General features: G+C 47.9%; 1 protein-coding gene across 2 annotated transcripts in view; it reads left to right on the forward strand.

Annotated features, from left to right (window-relative positions):
• Clic5 (chloride intracellular channel 5) overlaps positions 1-20,360 on the forward strand; it is a 144,086-nt gene that overhangs the window by 92,906 nt on the left and 30,820 nt on the right. For both annotated transcript variants that reach the window (XM_034521469.2, XM_034521470.2), the window contains exons 2-4: positions 971-1,080; positions 6,273-6,398; positions 13,440-13,546. In XM_034521469.2, coding sequence (XP_034377360.1) covers positions 971-1,080; positions 6,273-6,398; positions 13,440-13,546 — 343 coding nt within the window. The remainder of the gene's footprint in view (positions 1-970; positions 1,081-6,272; positions 6,399-13,439; positions 13,547-20,360) is intronic.

Here is a 20,360-nt window from a genome sequence, read left to right on the forward strand (position 1 = left end):
ATCAGGGATAACTTGATGGAAAGTTTTACATAGCATCATTTGATGTACATGAAGATCTCCTTGTAAAGACAACCAGATCTTGGGGAGGGGCAGTGTTTTGCATTTAAATACATAGTAGCACCAGACCAATATACCCCTATACCTGACAAAGATAAAGTCATTTGCACTTGACTGTGATGACATGGGTAGCCACTTTCCAAAGGACTGAGTTTAGTTCCCAGTACCCACACTGGGCAGCTTACAACTGTCTGTAACTTATGCACTAAGGATCTGATGCCTTTTTTGACCTCTGCAAACACAGACAGACAGACAGACAGACAGACAGACAGACACACACACACACACACACACACACACACACACACACACACACATGCCTTTTACTAAAACTCTTTAGGGCCATTTCCCCCAGTGCCCTAACACCCCACATCATCAATATGTGTTTCTTGAATAAAAAGGATGTTTTCACCAATAAGTAATACATTGATACCAACAGCTATCAATATACTGAGTGCCATACTGATTAAAGTGCTGCCTTTGATGATATCCTGGCCACTGGAGGTGGAATCACAGCCCAAGGATCTGTCCTGAGACACCCTTATGGAGCAAATGTGACCAAAGTCCCTGAGTCCTTGCTTCCTGTCACTTATTAAGCTAGGAACTGAATCTTTAAGTCCTGCTTTATTTAGAGAGCCAGTTAGTCTCAAAAGGCCTGGAGGGTCTGTGGTTTTAGAAAGTATGGTTCTAGAACACCTCATGTTGGAAATTCCAGTTCAGCATTTATGAAGACCACACTGGGTACAAGGCATCATTCTGACTAAATGTTAGGGAAAAGGAGAAGGATACAACGAGTCTCTGAAGTTAGCTGGGATGTGGCTATAAGCCCAGAGTTTGTTCTTTACCATCCATGTTCTTTTTTGTGTATCTGTGCCCCGAGACTCAGGTTTTTCTGCCCTTCTTTTCTTTCCAGGCTGGGATCGATGGAGAAAGCATTGGCAACTGTCCTTTCTCTCAGCGTCTCTTCATGATCCTCTGGCTGAAAGGAGTCGTGTTCAATGTCACCACCGTGGATCTGAAAAGGTAAAGGACCTTGTGTCCATGAGGGGACACCTAGCACAAGGAGGAGTTAGATGAAATGATAGAAATCCAGTGCCATCCTGGGGCTCCGGGAAACCTCTGATGGATTCCACCTCATTGCCCAGAATTGTTCCCAGGGCCCAGCCCAGCTCACAAAGGAGGCTGAAAAAAACCCAGGACCTCCCTCAGGGCTGTGCTTCACTACCCTGGCTGGCATGGATTGATTAACAAGAAGAAAAGAAAAAAGAAGGCAAGGTCACACAAAAAGTGTCTGCCTCAAAGATGGGCACAGGCATATAAAAACATGACATTTATCATAATAGCACAGACATTAGGTTTGCTGGACCCTGGTGGGGTTTCCAGATTGGCAACTGAATTTTCAGGGAATTAGAATCCTGACCTTTTCTAATAATTTGTCTCGGCTTTTAGAGCCCCTAGTGTGAGAGTTCTGGACCAGAGGACTGCATGTTCAGGTCCTGAGAGGGAAAAAATATAGCTTGATTATGTCTATTCATTTGAGCTCTTGGGGACAATTTTATTCATATTCATCTATTGCACTAAGGATCTAACTTGGAGCCCCTGCATGCTGTTCAAGTGCTCTGTCACTGAGCTGTAGTCTGGGTCCTCTGAGTAGAAGTAGAAACGCACCAGGTGTCTTATTCCACTGGGGCTCACAGTGCCCAGCAAAGCTTGACCACATCCCCTAGCCCATGGTGGAAGTGCTTCCAAAGCAGCCTACACTCTGTTCAGTTCTCCTAATGCTTCTCCCTGTGCCCTCTCTGTCCTTGAGGTCGCTCTTGTTCCCAGCAGCTCTGGATAAGTGGCTTCTTTCGTGTAGTCAGGCTTCTCCTCATTCCTCAGAACTTCAGAATACCCTGTCTCCAGGCTCAGCTTCAGTCCCAACTTCTTGTTAAGTCCTCCACCCCAACACTCTCGGGAGTGGCCTCCGTTTAAACTTACCTAGCTATGATCTGGACTTCCTTAGGCATGATCGTCATTTAGCGTTTTAACTAGTTGTAACATTTACAGCCCCAAAGCTTTATAACTGCTAATGGCTTTTCTCTGCAAAATCCTGCAATGTGTACTTCATAAGGGTAATTCCAACACTCTATATTATACAAGGAAGCTGAGACAGACTCACTGAGGACCCTCACCAGCTGGAAATAGGAGGGGCTGCTGCTAAGATCCTAGTGTCTGCCATTGGTCTTAGCGCAGTGAGGGAACATGTATCTGCTATACAACCAGTGTCTGGAACAACTAAAAGGAGCAGGATTTCAGAGCCTGGGCAAGGAAGGAACTTCCTTCTACAGAAACTAGAGTGTTTAGATTCTTACCTATAGGAGCTCACTAGAGTTCCTAGCTTGGGTAAGGGAGTCCCTCTGGCATCTTATGGATGCTTCTGTTTCTCTCTCACACATTATCAGACCCAATCCTGCTGACACCCTTCTAAGTCTGGCTTGGTGAGTAGCATCACCCCCGTTTACAGCACTATACACACACATGTGCATGCATACATGCATACATACACACACACACACACACACACACACACACACACACACACACACACACACAAATTCCTAAGAAAACTGATCTCTTTTTCCAGCACTGTCATTGGTCGGCTGAGTGACTTGGAACTTTTCTGAGCCTCAGTTTCTTCATCTGTCCCACAATGATTAAAAATTAGGTGTTTTTAATCCATGGGAGTGCTGTTAGGAGTTTAAGGAAGTGGGCCATAGATTTATGTTTAGGATTCTACTTGGCTTGCTGCATGAACTTGAAACCCAGCAGCCCTCATGGAGCTGTCAATCAGGGAGCTAAAGAAAAAATGAGGCAGGTGAAATAATTCACAAATCAAATCTGAAAATATAGAATAATGTAATTTCAATTCCAAGTGTTGGGTTGGGGGTTGACACAGAGAGGAAGGGGTGGCACTGACCAGCATTTTTTTGACAATGTCCAGCTAAGCTTCAGGAGCCAGAAGTGACATGTCCCTAAGGTGTCAGAACCCAGCAGCCAACAAAACCCCACCACCGCCCTGACAACAGACCAACAGACCACTGTATCTTTAATCCACAGTAACTGCTCCAAAATAAAATCAGTGAGGACTTCCTTCCTGGCCAGTGTCAGTTACAAAACAGGAGGAGCCGGCAAAGAATGTCCTCTCTTTATATGAGGGGAGGATCACACACAGAGTCAACAAAGGCACTAAGTAAATTAGATTTTAAAAATACTTGCAGTCTCAGTTGTCCGAGTTCCCAAGTGTGCTGGAGAGCAGCCTGTTGGGAGTGACTTGGGAGCAGCACCGTCATTGAAATTCTTCTCGTCCCCTCCCTAACTGATTAGACCAGGAATTTGTCTCCTCACAGAAGCCCCTGTCCCTCTTGTTGACATTTTACAGTTTCCTCATCTCATATTTTCTGCTCCAATGACCACAAAGAATGTTGCAAACTCAGAGAACATCCAGGGTAATGGAAACACTCATGGCTGCCTTGAGACTCCTGCCATGAACCCCACCCTCCTTCCTTGGTACAGCCTGAGTCTCCATTTCCTGTTGCCAAGCCTCCTTCCCCTCCCTTGTCAACCCTTGCTCTGGAATTCGACCACCTGGCAAGAGGAACTTCAGAAGCACACCACATCATTGGCAATAACAGACCCATGTCCTTCTTGGTGCTGTCCCCAGACATACCTCCCCAGTGGCAGTCAATATACCAAGTATCCAGCATCAACAGGGTCCACACTGGGCACTGCTGAGGAATGACTCTAGGAAGTTTGATTAATTACGTCTTCATTCACTGGATGCGTGTTCCACATTGCTGCACTCTTCCCTAACATCTCCCCATGCCTCTCTGGATCATGGGGACCTCAGCATCTCCTTGTCCCCAATGTGTGCAATGCCCCCAATGCTTGCAGCAAAGGTGGTGAGGTTCCTGACACTGGGTTATCTTAGATTTAAGAATGACTTCGAGCAACATATCAAAAGACTTTCTTTCTTCTTTATGTTTGGTATGGAGTTGGGGATGAGCCTAGGGTTTCATGCATACTAGGCAAGTGCTTGCTATATCCCCGCTCTCTATCTCTCCTTGTACTTTCTGTTTTGATACAGATCTTGTTAATTTTCCCAGACTAAACCTGAGTTCACTCTAGAGTCCAGGCTGGCCTTGAACTTAAGATCTTCCTGCCTTAGCTCACCTGTCTAGTTGGGACACACGGGCCTGTGTTCTCTCTTCAGAAGGACTGAGCTTGGCTAAGTACCCTTCATCTATAAGGTTTTACTGGTCCCAGGAAAACCTGAGACAAACAGAAACAGCTTTCCTAAACACATGCTGCATTTACTCAAATCCTCCTAGATACATGAAGTTGTAATTCCTTGGAATTGGATCGTTTATAATTTAAAATAACCCTTAAATGCCCTCAAAACTTTGTTGTAAAAGATTCCATTTCTGACTCGGGGGAATCTTCGATTTTTTACATATATTGAGTGTAATTTTAAAAGTCCTTCACACAACTACTAATTTTTACTAAAATTAAAATCATAATGGTTATATTTTTTTTTAAAAAAGTATTGTGCTTAAATTAAGATTAAAAAACAGTAAAAGGTGAGATATAGTGGATTATTAATTGGTTACCAGTAGGAGAGCTACCTACTGGTCTTCAACATTCAGTGGAAATCTCAAACTTTCATAATTGGGTTGGAGTTTTTAATCAATATCAGAGCAACTTCTGATTTTTAATTTCTCAGTTAAAGTTGATCCCCTCCCCCCCCTTTTTTTTTTGAGACAGGGTTTCTCAGTATAGCCCTGGTTGTCCTGGAACTCACTCTGTAGACCAGGCTGGCCTACAAACTCAGAAATCCACCTGCCTCTACCTCCCAAGTGCTGGGATTACAGGCATGAGCCACCACTACCCAGCTTAAGTTGATCCTTTTCTAATTTAAGTTTTTATTATACGTGTATGGCTGCTTGGCCTGCATGTGTGCCTGTCCATCATGTGTATGTGGTACCTGAAGAGGCCAGAAGAGGGCATTGGTCTTCCTGGAACTGGAATTATAGGCAGTTCTAAGCTATTAGCTGCCATGTGGGTTTTAGAAACTGAAAGTGGGTGTTGTGCACTTTGTCTGTCTAACTGATTAGTTTTTGAGACGGTGTTCCAGGATATAGCCCAAGCTGGCGTCACAATGGTGGCAATCCCCCTGCTCCAGCCTTCCAAGTGCTGGGATAACAGGAGTGGATGGACCACCAAACCCTGCTCATAATTCTTGATGTAGGGTCCTTGGCCACAGCCTCCTGAAGGTTTATCCGCAATACTGAATGTAGGCCTCTTGGACCTAACCCGTGAGTCTTCACCAGGGCCCATGGTTAAGCAGAACAATGATGCTCCTTGAACACACTGACTTCATTTAACAGCCTTGGTTTTCTTTCAACTACTATTTCCTTTTCTATTGGATCTTCCATGCAAGGGGCCATTTAGAGACAAATTATATATATAGTGTGTGAAGTCTAGGAAGATATTGACCAAGTCAGATGTTAATTGCTACATATTAAAATTTATGTTACTCAGAATGAGAGTATTGGAACTTGAACAAGTCCCCAACGCATGTATATTTTTGTATTCAAATATATCTCTTAGGGTAAAAGTGAGATCCAATGTGTTGATTATTATTATTATTATTGTCTGTGGAAGCCAGAAAGGGGTATGAGATTCCCTGGAGGTGGGATTACTAGCACTTGTGTTTTTCCTGATGTGAGTGTTAGGAACCGAACTCAGGTTTTCTGGAAAAGTAGGGAGTGTCCTTAACCACTGAGCCATTTCTTCAGCCCACTGCGTTAATCTGTCAAGCCTGAGATTGTGTGTTTTGTTGGAGTAATTAGTGAGCTAAGCAGTTGGGGCACAGCCCCGTGAAGTTAAACCCAGAAGTTAATTTAGATGCTCAGCATGATCCTCTCTAGACTCTTCTGTTGTGTTCAGCTTCATCTTGTGAGGTCCCTTGCTGTTTTTCCTCCCCTGAATGAGTTTTCTGTGTCACATCACAAGCCCTCAGAGCTTCTACAGCTTCTACTGTCTTACACCTAGTACCACAAGTCTGATTGCTACTGGCATGTTGATTAACCCCAGACCAGAATTAAAGTCATAGGCTTCTCGGAACAGGAGGGCCCCTGGTTCACACCCTCACTGGAATCTCACTCTCTCCACAGAAAGCCAGCCGATCTACACAACCTGGCTCCTGGCACGCACCCGCCTTTCCTGACCTTCAATGGGGATGTGAAGACAGATGTCAACAAGATTGAAGAGTTCCTGGAGGAGACTCTGACGCCTGAGAAGTAATCAGCTGGTCCTTTGCAGAGCTACAGAAAGGGAGAGAGTTAGATGTGGGAGGCAGATTTCCAACAGGGCTGCTTCAGTTTGAAGTGGGGGGCCTCTATTTTTAGAAAATGGAACCCCAATCTCAAAGTGGGTGCACTAAGGCCAGTTACCCATAGGTATTGCCAGTCTGTTCCTATACAGAGTGACTTTAGGGGCTCTGGGGAGATTTCTCTCTCTCTCTCTCTCTCTCTCTCTCTCTCTCTCTCTCTCTCTCTCTCTTTCTCTCTCTCTCTCTCTCTCTCTCTCCTCCCCTCCTTCTCTTCCTCCCTTCCACCCCCTTTTTCTCTCCCCTCTCCTTCCTTCCTTCTCTCTCTCCTCCTCTCCATCTATAACCCCCCTCTCTCCCCCTGAATCTTAATTCACTGTACCTGGAAAAACTCGAGATGATACAAACTCCGTCTTCAGTGACAGGATAAAAGGCTGATATAATGATAACAAACCAGGAAAGGGACAGCTGGTGCTGAGACCACACCAGAAGCCATAAATCTGAGCAAGTCACAGATAAACATACGAACACTGACTGAGCCTGGCAGGTGCAGGCGCTGAGAGTTCTCACGGGGGCAGATTAGCTACTACTGATGCTGCTACTGATGTAATCTACTACAGCAAGTGTAGGTAAGAGACACAGTCTAAAGGTGGCTGAGTCTGGGATCATTCGTTGCAGAATAGTCAGAGATTAAAACAACCATTCCTCATTGTTAAAATAGAAACCTGGCTTTGTTGACAGAGTCAGGAAGACTGAACTCAGTACTGCAAGGTAGTCAGGGAAAGATCTTTATCAGACAACCTGGAGAGCCAGCTGTAAGACTTTCCCTGGCTGCTGGGAAAGGAAGCCTCGGAAAGGGTTGGGGATGTAGCTCGGTTGGCATGGTGCTTATCTGTCACGTGAGAAGCCCTGAGTTCCATCCTCAGCAACACATAAACCAAGTGTTTTGGCCCATGCCTGCATTCTCAGAACTCAGAAGGTAGAGTCAAGGAGATTTGAAGTCGCTCTTTGGAGTGTAGGCAGTTCAAGACTAGCCTGAGATACATAAGACTTTTGTCTAGCCTGGGATACATGAGATTTTTGTCTAGCCTGGGGTGCATGAGATCTTGTCTAAAAGAAAACAACCATAGCAAACAGACTATCAGTTCAGAATCGGGTAGGAGGAGCTAATAGGGGACAGTTTCAGCCAAGGGGGAGGAGTGAGGAGAGAGGTAAGGTAAGGAGAGTTACCAATCATCTTTCTGTGTTCATCTCAGAGTTCTGTTTATGTGTCAGTAAATGTAGCTCTCAGGTTGTGTCAGGCACTTCGTTCTGTGAGGCACATCACCCTCTCATCAGCCCTGGCACCTGGGACAAGGGGCTGTTCTTAAGCTTGTTTTATAGCCTGGCACAGTGGGACAGCCCACGGTAACCGTTGATGCCCTACTGTTGGAAGATTACTCGTCCGCACTGCCCTGATGAAGCCCTAAGTAAAGACACACACTCCCTTCAGAACATCCTTTGCCACTGTGTTAGGGCAGGTCATTTTCACACTGAGAGGGAAGTGGCCTGCAGCCCATTGGAAGCTGCTGGGTATAGACTTTCAATGAGGGAATTAGTTCAAACAGCACAGCCACACACATGGTCTGACAGCCCACAGCCAGAAGCCATGTGTGTCTTTGAACAGAACACCAGCCAGCTTCTTGGATGGATGTGTCCCAAAGGGGCTGATTCCTCACTCCTTCTTGCTCTCCTTTGACTCAGCTTATTTGTTGCTTGTACTAGTTGCAAATCCCACGTGAAAATCTGTTTTCACTAACTCAGGCAGAGTCCTGATGTTGCCTGGTTAGGTTAACGTTGTCTCCTTGGAACCAATCATCCCGTTCAGGAATGTCTACTTCCACCCAGTCTGGCCAGGAGGACGGGAAAGCAACACAAATGAGGGGTAGGGCTGTTCACATGGTCTTCTGCCAAGCTGATAGATGGGACACACTGCTTGCTCTGCCAGGGGACATATGTGTCATCTTGACTCTTCCCATCTCTGCTTTTGGCTTCAGGCCTCCTGTGTGAAAGAACACCCCTACCCCAGACTGTTTCCTGTCCTAATCCTTGACACTCAGGTTAGCCAAGCCCCCCAGCTCTAATCATCTGTCTGTGTCCCTAATGAGAAGAAAGGGACATAAAGACCCTTTATAGATTATAGATTTCACACTTTGTGGACATTCTTAAGGTCATTATCAGATCCATTGTCTTTTTAATCAGGTTGTAAAGTTCCCATGGTTCGAGCAGGGTCTTGTAGTGTTGGACAGGGCCTTTCTAGATTTTTCACCCTGGTCCATCATGTTGTATTGATGCTCTGCACGCTGCTTCCGGCCTGGGTCTCCTCTGGACATCAGTTAAGTGTAGGAGGTGTGATGGGGCCATTCCTGCCAGGCTAGTGACCTGGCCATTTAGGTATCAGGTCCTCAAGTTCATTCAGTGAACGACTTTAGAGGTCTCCTAAAGTAAAGAGATCATCACCTGCTCAGGATGCTGTCCACAGAATCCTCAGTTCACAGATGCCTGTGTGCCCATCAGGAGGGGGTAGGCGCTCTAGTTACTTACTGGTCAGTAAATAGCACCAAGCCAGTGTCTCAGCTGCAGGCTCAGAATCCTTACCAGTCTGCTCCCAAGTCACCAGCTTAGTCAATCCCCCCTTAACTCTGGCTGTAAAGTGGGGTGCCTCACATCCAGAGGCCCATGGAGTAATGTCACCGGACTTATGCTTCTCCAGGGGGCAGCAGAACTCCCTGTTTTTTGATGTTGCAAGGAGGCCATGTGTTTCTTATCATGACACTGTTTGTAAAAACTTCCAGAGAGCCAAGAGTTCCCTCTTTCAGCTTTGTTTTTTAAAGGAGAAGAAATCACATGCAAATACTCCAACACTTAAAAAATATTACATTTGGTTCTAGAGAGCATTTGGTGTCAAGATGAAGAGTGCAGGAAATCTCAAGTAATTTCTAAATGAGACCCTCTTTTCTGTGGACTGGCCCCGTTAGTGCTGGGAAGAAAGTCTAGAAGCCCATACAGAGTTATTTATTGAGATATGCCTATCCCTTGCCTGTGGTCTTCATCCCATAACCAGAGTTGCTAGGATTCAGAACAGAGAAGCATGCCCATCAACTCTATATCCTGTGTGATTTTAGACAAGGCTCGCTCCCTTCTTGTTTGATCTTGAAAATGAGGGGGTACCAACCAGTGTTCTCCAAGATCCCTTTCAGACCCAAATCTGGGACTGCATGAGTTTCTCAGAGGACTTTACATAAGGCTGACTGTTATAGAATAATCTGAGTGCATAGAAGTTAGGATAAGAATTCAGCAGGTAGGGGACCAGTGAGATGGCTCAGCACTTCATTTTTGCCATGCAAGCATTAAGATCAGGGTTTAGAAACTCATGTAACTGCCTAGTGGGCGTGGCGACCTTCCTGTAATTTCGCCATTGGGAGGCAAAAGTAGGGAATCCCCCAGAACAAGCTGGACAGCTAAACTAACCATACTGGGGAGCTCTGGATTTGACTGGGAGACCCCAGCTCAGCAAATGAGAGGGAGGTGCAGTCTGATGGAGGACAATTCCAAACATCAACCTCGGAGCTCCTCCTATATGCATATACACATATGCAAACACCCTTCCACACATACCACATGCAAAAACATGCATGCAGGTAAGCATACCACATATGCACACACAAATAATAAAAGGAAGAAAAATTAGAATCCTGGAGGCTAATCGAAAACAGGCTGGTTACATGGTGTGCTGTGGCATCAGTCAGGTGGCAGGCATACACTGAGGCTCAGAATCAAAGCACTGAGAATACATTGTTTTATATTTGAATGCTATATACAGATCTCTTACAGCAGTAGAGCAGAATTGTGTTCTCCTGCCCCTCTGACATGTGGAGACAGTTTCAGAAGCTCCCATATGATGGTTGAACTTGGGTTCTAGAGTTCATGCCTTGGCTTCAGGTCTCTGCTGCCAGGTAGTGTGCTCCTGTAGTAACATGTGGTACTGTGGCCTGACACGGCAAGGGCATGTGCCACTTAAGCAGTGTCTCGGTGGATACCATGGTGCTCCTCCACCTTGTAGCTGTGCAAACAGCAACTCCAACAACAGAGAAAAACAAAAGAAGGGCACACACTGTGCTTTCATGGGCCAGAGCAACGAGGAGTTACATCACATACACATGTACACACACATGCACACGCACACTCCATCCCATTGGCTAGAATCTAGTCACTTGACTGTAGAGTGGCTGGCTAGAAAATGTACAGAAGACCTTGGATATTCAGTCAGTGTGCACGGTTGCTGCTACAGGCAAATTTAAAACAAAACAATCAGAAAAGTACTTCTCTAATCTTGGTCCACAAGGGCTATGTGATGTTTTGTGAGGCAATGCGAACAAGTGTCTATTCAGCCCAGGTAGGCATCACACAGACCAGGGAAATGATTCCACATAGGTGGAGCTTGGTAAACCAATGAGATTATCGGGATCATTTATAGGGGAATGGGCAACTCAAAGGTTAATCCCAATGTGGTTACTACTTATGAAATCACTCCTGGGTGACCACTGCATCCTGGAACTTCTGCACAACTCGCAGCCAGTTCCACTGAGGAACTTACCCTTCCCCGGGAACCTTATGGAGGAGTTTTATGGATCATGTAACCCCCCCAAGCTCCCGGAATCTTACGAGATTTTTCTCCCCACTCCAGGAAGGAATGTTTTCTTGGTTTGAAGAAAATGGTTACATGTACCCAGCCCTCTAAATGGAGGACTGTAAGGTTGATCTTACAAGCCCAGTGTAGAAGACACTACTGCCTAGCTCAATGCTTTACAAAGGGAAGACTCATGAAATGATAAAGAGTGAGAAACAATTCCCACCAGTTCTGTTGCTGTCTGGTGTACACAGTCCTGAGTACAACAAGTGACCTTAGATCTTAAACCACAAACTGTGAGAGGCTCTTATTCTTGGAAAAGCATATTCACGACAAGTAGGTGCACAGTTAAGGGTCAGAATAGTCAGAACCGTGAGTTAACCTGCCTCTTGCCAAGTGGCTGGTGAAGTGAAGATGCAGGAATTATGGAGCAGGAGAGGAACTCACACTTTGCTCAGAGTATCAGAGCCCACTTAAAAGCCAGGCAGGCATGGCAGCCATCTGTAATGCCAGGACTTAAGAAGCTGAGACAGGAGCTTCCCAGATCAAGCCCACTCTTCGTCACACATTAGACACAGTTACTTAGGAGGCTCAGGACCATGTCTAGAACACAGTGGCTGAGAATACTCGGTGCAAGGTAGTTTTCCCATTATGAGAGCACCAAATAAGAAGAATATTCACTGCTTCAGTCTCAAAGCCAGTTTCTTAGGTCCTTAAATGATTGTTTACCTTGGGTCTTCAACACCTTTGTTATAAAACGGGAGCAGTAGCTCCTTCTAAGTACCTGCCTAGTGGCTGTGATGAAGAGCTGGGACCGATACATTCCTGAGGACTTCTCCAAGGACAGTGTCTCCGACATTAAATCTGTCATGGCAAAATCAATCAATCAATCAATCAATCATCAATCAATCAATCAAACACAAAAATAAAACAGATAGTCTGCCATGGCTTCATGGGTGGGACAGTCCTAGCTAATGAGATCATTGAAAAAGAAAGAAATGAAAGAATAATAACAAATGATTTGTGGGCATGTGTGCACGCATGCAGGTGTGTGCACAAGTGCAAATATGTGTATGGAGTCCAAGGTCAACCTGAGGGGCATTCCTCAGGTGTCACCTCTTATCTTGTCTTTCAAGCCTGGATGTCTCCCCAGTATAAAACTCATGAGTTAGTCTACTCATGCTGGTCATTGGACCCCAGAGATCCCCCTGGCTCACTGCTTCAGCCCTGGGATTACAAGCATGCTACCATTCTCACCTTCTGACATAGATTCTGGGAGTCAAATTCAGGCCCTTTCTCACCATCTTTACTGGCTGGACTATCTCACAAACCTCACAGCACACGATTCTTAAAGAGTTCATTGTGGTTAAAAACATAAAATCTGAAGAAAAGAATTTTGATTAATAGATAAAACAACTCAGACACATACATTAAAACTATCCCCTCCAGATCACAAAGCCCCACACTTGTTAATAATGATATATTGTCCATCTGCCCCATCTATACACACGTTGGCCTGGCCATGCACATAACTGTCTTACAAAAAGAATTCTTTGATTAAATTGATATTAAGAGTTCCTCTAGTAAATGAATAATCAGTATTACCCATGTGATGATGGTGTCAGGTAAATCCAAGGAGTTCCACACATATGAGCTTACTCCTCATTCAGTTTCAACACCAAGCATCCCAAGCCTGGTCTATCTCTTGCATGTTTTTTTTCCACTTCAAAATGAGAAACAGTGCAAGGGATGGAGTGGGATCATTGTAACTCTCCATCCATACTTGGAAATCCAAGAGATAAAAAACACATGCCCTGCGGGTGGAGCCCAGTTAAGTTACTCTTACCCCGCACATGTAATAAGCATCAGAGACAGTTTAGAAGCACACAGGGAACACTCTTCCTTTAGAGAAATGATTTTAAGACCTTGGAGCTGAGGACTCAGGCATCCACTAGCTCTGCGCAGCTAGGATTGTGGTGGTGAGTAGACAGGCATTTTCATATGTTCAAGGGACATATCAGGAACCCCACCTGACACAGAGGCCATCCTTGTGTTGCTGTCTCTCCTCTGCCATTCCAGGAAGAGGTCTATGGGTGGCACCTTGGTTCCTTGCCCAACAGACTGAATCACTCTAGTTAAGTCTCTCAGCACCTCACTGGCCTCTGATTTCCTTGATTGTGATTGAGGGTTGTGTGTCCACCCTCCCCACAGGATGACTGTTAAATTCCAAAAGATGGTAGTTTCGGCCAGAAAAGGGAATGTCGCTCCCTGGGATGCAGACAGGATCGCCACTGAAGAGTCTTGTTCCTCTAGCTTCATAGATAACTGTGACTTCCCTTCCAGGTACCCCAAACTGGCCGCAAGACACCGAGAATCTAACACAGCGGGTATTGACATCTTCTCTAAGTTCTCAGCCTACATCAAAAACACCAAACAGCAGAACAATGCTGGTGAGTGAGCCTTCTAGGGATGCCAGGGTGGGGTCCACCTCATGCCAAGAGGTGCACTTCTGGTTTGAGCCTTCTAGGGATGCCAGGGTGGGGTCCACCTCATGCCAAGAGGTGCACCTCTGGTTTGAGCCTTCTAGGGATGCCAGGGTGGGGTCCACCTCATGCCAAGCTGTGTACCTCTGGTTTGCCCATTGCATCAGACCAGAGGAGGTTCTTCTTATTTTCTCACCCCCTCTCATCCTCCTGACTCAGGAGGGAGGGTGCAGGACCTGCTGCCTGTAGAGTAGGAGAGCAGAGAGCGTGTTGTTGATGACTCAAAGGCAGGACCTAGCTGGCTTTGGAAAACGGCCTTATTGAATGGCGGAAGGCATGGCCTGAGAAGAGTCTTGGTGCTGGGCATTTTCTCGAGACACGTAACCCCATCTGTGTCATACAACCCCACTTCTTCGTAGTCCCCTCCAAAAACTTTGCAAGGGCTAACAAGAAGCACGAGGAGGGCAAAGATGGTCAAAATCTGGTAAAGCCACAGACCTAATTCATTCTTTGTGCTCTCTTTGCTATGAGTGTGGGGAAGTAGGGAAGAACTTCTGAAAGCCTGGCTCCCTCCTCTTCATGGCCCTTCCTTCCTGGCATCGGCTGCAGACCTAGGGCCTGCTTCTCCTATGATGGGGTCTCAGCACCCCACATTTAAGCTCACAGATATTTCAGTTCCTCATGTAGCATCTTCCACTAAAGATTTGTTGAGGTATCTGAAGGGGAACATGTGGGACCTGAAATGTTGCTGTGAGAGCCTCAAAGGGAAGGGGTAAGGGAGAGCATGGTGGGAGGGGGAGAGGGAGAGCATTGGTCCCTTGATGGGGGGAATGGGCTAGATCCCTGGGCTCTGAGACCAAACAAAACAGAGGAAATGCCCCATGAATCTTCATGAACGGACCACTTGATAATCCACAGTGGACCACAGGAAGATACCAGGTACTCATTCAGAACAGAGGTGGTTTGGGAGGGAGGGAGGGAGGGAGGGAGGGAGGGAGGGAGGGAGAGAGAGAGAGAGAGAGAGAGAGAGAGAGAGAGAGAGAGAGAGAGAAGGAAGAAGAAGGAGGAGGAGGAGGAGGAGGAAGAAGAGGAGGAGGAGGAGGAAGAGGAGGAGGAAGAAGAAGAGGATGAGGGAGAAGAGGAGGAAGAAGATGAGGAGGATGAGGAAGAGGAGGAAGAAGAGGATGAGGAAGAGGATGAGGAAGAGGAGGAAGAGGAGGACAAGGAAGAGGAGGAGGAAGAGGAGGAGGAAGAGGAGGAAGAGGACGAGGAAGAGGATGAGGAAGAGGAGGAGGAAGAGGAGGAGGAAGAGGATGAGGAAGAGGAGGACAAGGAAGAGGACGAGGAAGAGGAGGAGGAAGAGGAGGAGGAGGAAAGAAGCAGCTTAGTAGAAAGGGACTATGCCTGCCCCAGCTAGTGAGATCCATTTGTGCTAAGTACAACAGAAGTCTGGAGGTTCAAAGGGATCCTTGACAGAGTTCAGGGTGGAAGGAAGGATTTATTGACTTACAGTTTGAGAACACAGTTCACCATGGCAGAAAGAAAAAAGTGTGAGGCACCAGGTCACTGTGCCCACAGTCTCCTGTGCCAAATAGTGCAGGAGGGAGCGATCCAAGTGGCAGTCGGGCAAATCAGAGGACAGGAGGCACAATCTGGTTTAATTGAAGGAAATGGAAAGATCTGGTTAACGGGGCAGCGAAAGGAGAAGCTCATCCTATGAAGCTCGCCTATGAAGGTGCCCGAAAAGGAGCTTATCCTCTGAGAATGTTCCTAGAAGAAGTTCAACTAGAGCTAAGGTCACAGAGTGTAGGAAGCTGGGAAAAGGCTAAGAGCAGAGGTCAAGAGAAGAAGCTAGAACCTGAAATACCAGTCTGTGTGTCTTGTTGTATTCCTTGGACAATGAGAGTGACTAGAGGGACATTAGAAGTCCTATAAAGAGAGAGATCTTTGGGGAACAAGAGACAGTAAGTGGAAAATATTTTGAGCATACTAGTGACCTCTCTTCATTACAGTTTGGATGCTGTAGTTGGTTGAATGATGTCCCTTCCCTCAAAAGGCATGCCCACGTCCACCTGCCCATCCGGACCTCAGAACATGATCATGTTTGGAAATGAGGTCTCTGTAGATGAGATTAGCTAAGGATCTCAAGATGAGACCATCGTGCACTTAGTGTGGTCCCTGAATCTAATGAGTACTGTCTTCATAAAAAGGTGAGAGGGCAGAAAGATGTGGGATGGATGGCCATGTGAAAATAGAAGTGGAGTGTGGCAACCTCAGCCTCAGCCTCAGCCTCAGCCTCAGCCTCAGCCTCAGCCTCAGCCTCAGCCTCAGCCTCAGCCTCAGCCACAGCCTCAGCCTCAGCCACAGCCACAGCCACAGCCACAGCCACAGTCACGGCCACAGGCACATGCACATGCACAGCCTCACCCACAAGCACAGGTACAGGCACGGGCACGGGCACGGGCACGGGCACGGCCTCTGCCTCGGCCACAGCCACAGCCACGGCCTCAGCCACGGCCTCAGCCACAGCCACAGCCACAGCCTCAGCCTCAGCCTCAGCCTCAGCCTCAGCCTCAGCCTCAGCCACAGCCTCAGCCACAGGCACAGGCACATGCACAACCTCACCCACAATCACAGGCACGGGCACGGGCACGGGCACGGGCACGGGCACGGCCACGGCCTCGGCCTCAGCCACAGGCACAGCCTCAACCTCAGCCTCAGCCACAGCAACAGCCACAGCCTCACCCATAGGCACAGCCTTAGCCACAACCACAGCCACAGCCACAGCCACAGCCACAGCCACAGACACAGACACAGACACAGACACAGACACAGACACAGACACAGACACAGACACAGACATAGCAACAGCTACAGCCACAGCCTCACCCATAGGGACAGGCACAGGCACAGGCACAGGCACAGGCACAGGCACAGGCACAGGCACAGGCACAGGCACAGGCACAGGCACAGGCACAGGCACAGGCACAGGCACAGGCACAGGCACAGGCACAGGCATAGCCTCAGCCACAGGCACAGGCACAGGCACAGCCTCAGCCTCAGCCACAGCCACAGCCACAGCCACAGCCACAGCCACAGCCACAGCCACAGACACAGACACAGCCACAGACACAGCCTCAGCCGCAGGCACAGCCGCAGCCGCGGCCGCGGCCACGGGCACGGGCACGGGCACGGGCACGGGCACGGGCACGGGCACGGGCACGGGCACGGGCACGGACACGGACACGGACACGGACACGGGCACAGCCACAGGCACAGCCACAGCCACAGGCAGAGACACAGACACAGGCACAGGCACAGGCACGGCCACGGCCACGGCCACGGCCACGGGCACGGGCACAACCACAGGCACAGGCACAGGCACAGGCACAGGCACAGGCACAGGCACAGCCACAGCCACAGCCACAGCCACAGCCACAGCCTCAGCCTCAGCCTCAGCCTCAGCCACAGCCACAGCCACAGCCACAGCCTCAGCCTCAGCCTCAGCCTCAGCCTCAGCCTCAGCCTCAGCCTCAGCCTCAGCCTCAGCCTCAGCCTCAGCCACAGCCACAGCCTCAGCCTCAGCCTCAGCCACAGCCACAGCCACAGCCACAGCCTCAGCCTCAGCCTCAGCCTCAGCCTCAGCCTCAGCCTCAGCCTCAGCCTCAGCCTCAGCCTCAGCCTCAGCCTCAGCCTCAGCCTCAGACACAGACACAGACACAGACACAGCCTCAGACACAGACACAGACACAGACTAACCCATAGGCACAGCCTTATCCACAACCACAGACACAGCCTCAGCCACAGACACAGACACAGACACAGCCTCAGCCACAGACACAGACACAGACACAGACTAACCCATAGGCACAGCCTTATCCACAACCACAGACACAGCCTCAGACACAGACACAGACACAGACACAGACACAGACACAGACACAGACACAGACACAGACACAGCCTCAGCCACAGGCACAGTCACAGGCACAGCCACAGGCACAGGCACAGGCACAGGCACAGGCACAGGCACAGGCACAGGCACAGGCACAGGCACAGGCACAGGCACAGGCACAGGCACAGCCACAGCCACAGCCACAGCCACAGCCATAGCCACAGCCATAGCCAAGGCTTTCCAGAAACAGGACAATGGAAGGAAAGGTTTGATTTTTGGATGGTCTGTTTTCCAGAACTATGAGAGATGACCCATAATTTTAAGTCACCCAGCTGGTGGCCTTTTATTGCTACCAGTCCAAGGAGACTTACATAGCCTGTGATAGGCAGTTTTGGACTGCAGTGACAAATGATATCAATAGCAACTCTTAATAAAGGAAAGGTTGATTTTGACTCACAATTTGAGGGTACCATCCATCTCGACAGATGGCATGGGGCAGGGGCTCAAGACAGCTGCTCATAGTGTATCTGCATTTGGAACCAAGGTGAGGTCGACTTCCTTTCTCCTTTATCCATTTTATTAAACCCAGGCCCCAGTCCATGAAGCACTGCCACCCATGTCAGGGTGGGGCTTCCTTCCTCTGTGGAAACACCTTCATAATCACACCCAGAGAAGTCTGTCTTCTAGGTAATTCTAAATCCAGCCAAGTTGTCAATCAATATTAAGTGTCAGAACCCTCAGAAATTCCTGGAAAAGAATAGTTATTGTCACTTTGCTGGCCCAGGACCCAGAGGCCAAGGAGAGGACCAGGGATTTCTCTCTTCCCCTGTGTCCACCAGCTCTGGAGCTATGCTTCCCCAGACTCTACATCAGTGTTCTTTTATCTCAACCACAAACATCTTCCTCCATACTTGTCAGCATGCCCTCAGAAAGATTATCTCATTTGAAGCTTCCAGACTTTTTGAATTATGAACGGCATTTACACCGTATCCACATTTACAGTTCTGCCGTGTCCAAATCCAAAGCGTCAGTTTCCACAGAATGCCAAGTGTCGATTTCCTGTAAACCCAATCCTCTCCAATTTGCACTGTTTCTCTTCTTCTGTTTCAGCCTGGTTTTCCCCATAATGGTCTTTGCCCTTGTGACTCCTTCCCCTCACTCCCTTGCACATTTGAAAGCTCAGGCATGTCTGCTTTCTCAATAGCTGCCCCTCCACCCCCACCCCGCTGCTGCTCTGTTCTTCGTAGCCACACACGGAGACAGCCCACTCTCCTTTGTAACTAGAAATTAACCACTGCTTCATACCCCTTTCATTTTCCTTATTTTCTCTCTTACATCCAGTTTTGGTGAGCAGAATCTAAAAATTCTTAGGTTCACAAGGCAGGGGCCTATGCTCTTGCAGGCTGGCCTTCCTTGTTAGAGACAGCCTTACTACTACAAGAGAGTCCACAGCCATGTTCGCAAGCCAGCTCTATGCTCACAGTTTACGTGGTCCAAGAGAAAGGCCATGCAATGGCTTGTATATGCTTTGCCCAGGGAGTGGCACTATTAGGAGGTGTGGCCTTGTTGGAGTAGGTATGTCACTGTGGGAGCAGGCTTTAAGACCCTCACCCTAGCTGCCTGGAAGTCAGTCTTCTGGCAGCCTTCAGATGAACTCTCAGCTTCTCTTGAACCATGCCTGCCTGGATGCTGCCATGCTCCCACCTTGATGAAAATGGACTGAACCTCTGAACCTGTAAGCCAGCCCCAATTAAATGTTGGCTTTATAAGAGTTGCCTTGGTCATGGTGTCTATTCACAGCAGTAAAACCCTAACTAAGACAGGCCATGACTCTCTTTATCTTAGAGTTCCAGGCTCGCAGTGCCAGGCTTTCTGACGTCCATCGCTCCACCCACTTTCTGACATGTCAAGGTACACATGTGTGGGCAGCAGGCTGTGCATGTGCACATTTGCGTACATGTATGCAGAGGCCAGAAATTAATCCCAGGTGTCATTCTTCAGATCATATGTCCCTTGATTTTGTTGTGGTCATTGTTGAGACAGTATCTCTTGCTATCCTGAAATGCACTCATTTGGCTGGGTTTGCTGGCCAGTGAGCTCCAAGAGTCTGTTTGGCTTCTAAGTAATGTCATGGCACCCTAAACCGTTGTGCCCAGTATTGGGAGGTCAAACTCAGGTCCTCATTATTATGCAGAAAACACTTTACTAGATGAACTGTCACAAGCCCCCTGCCCCCATCTTGAGCAGAGCCGATTCCATCCTCCCTTAGACACAGTCAGTGCTCATTAATCTAGCCCTACCTTGTCCTGTATGAGGAAAACCAATGCTGCAAATACATAGGTACCACCCACAGTCTCCCAACTGCTAAAAGTCAGACCTCATCCTCCAGAAACAATCACGGCTTATACTCAAGAGAATCAGCCATTACTTTGAATGTCTAATTTCATTTAGACATTCAACAAAATCCTGTGGAGACTGGGGAAATGGTTCCGTGGGTAAGAGTGCTTGCTCCACAAGCAGAAGGAACTGAGTTCAAATCCTCAGCCCCCATGTAAAAAGCTGATCATATCTGCATCATGTGCCTGTAACCCCAGCTTTGGCGGCAGGGACAGATAGATCCTTAGAGCTTGCTGGCCAGCCAGCCTCATGAAAAAGGTGAAGTTCCAGTTCATCAAGAAACTCAATAAAGTCCATAAAGCAAGTCAATAAAGCAGAAGGCAATAGAAGTAAACACCCAATATCCTGGTCTGGCCTCCACATGCACACATCCACATATTGCCTGCCACAGCACCCACTCTGAGCTCATTTTGAAAGAACATGTCTCATGTGGCAGGCACTGCACTAGGTTCTGAAGCTACCAAGGGCAGGTAAAAGCTATTACCCTTA

Source organism: Arvicanthis niloticus, chromosome 17 (genome assembly GCF_011762505.2).
Source record: "Arvicanthis niloticus isolate mArvNil1 chromosome 17, mArvNil1.pat.X, whole genome shotgun sequence".
NCBI classification, from domain to species: Eukaryota; Metazoa; Chordata; class Mammalia; order Rodentia; family Muridae; genus Arvicanthis; species Arvicanthis niloticus.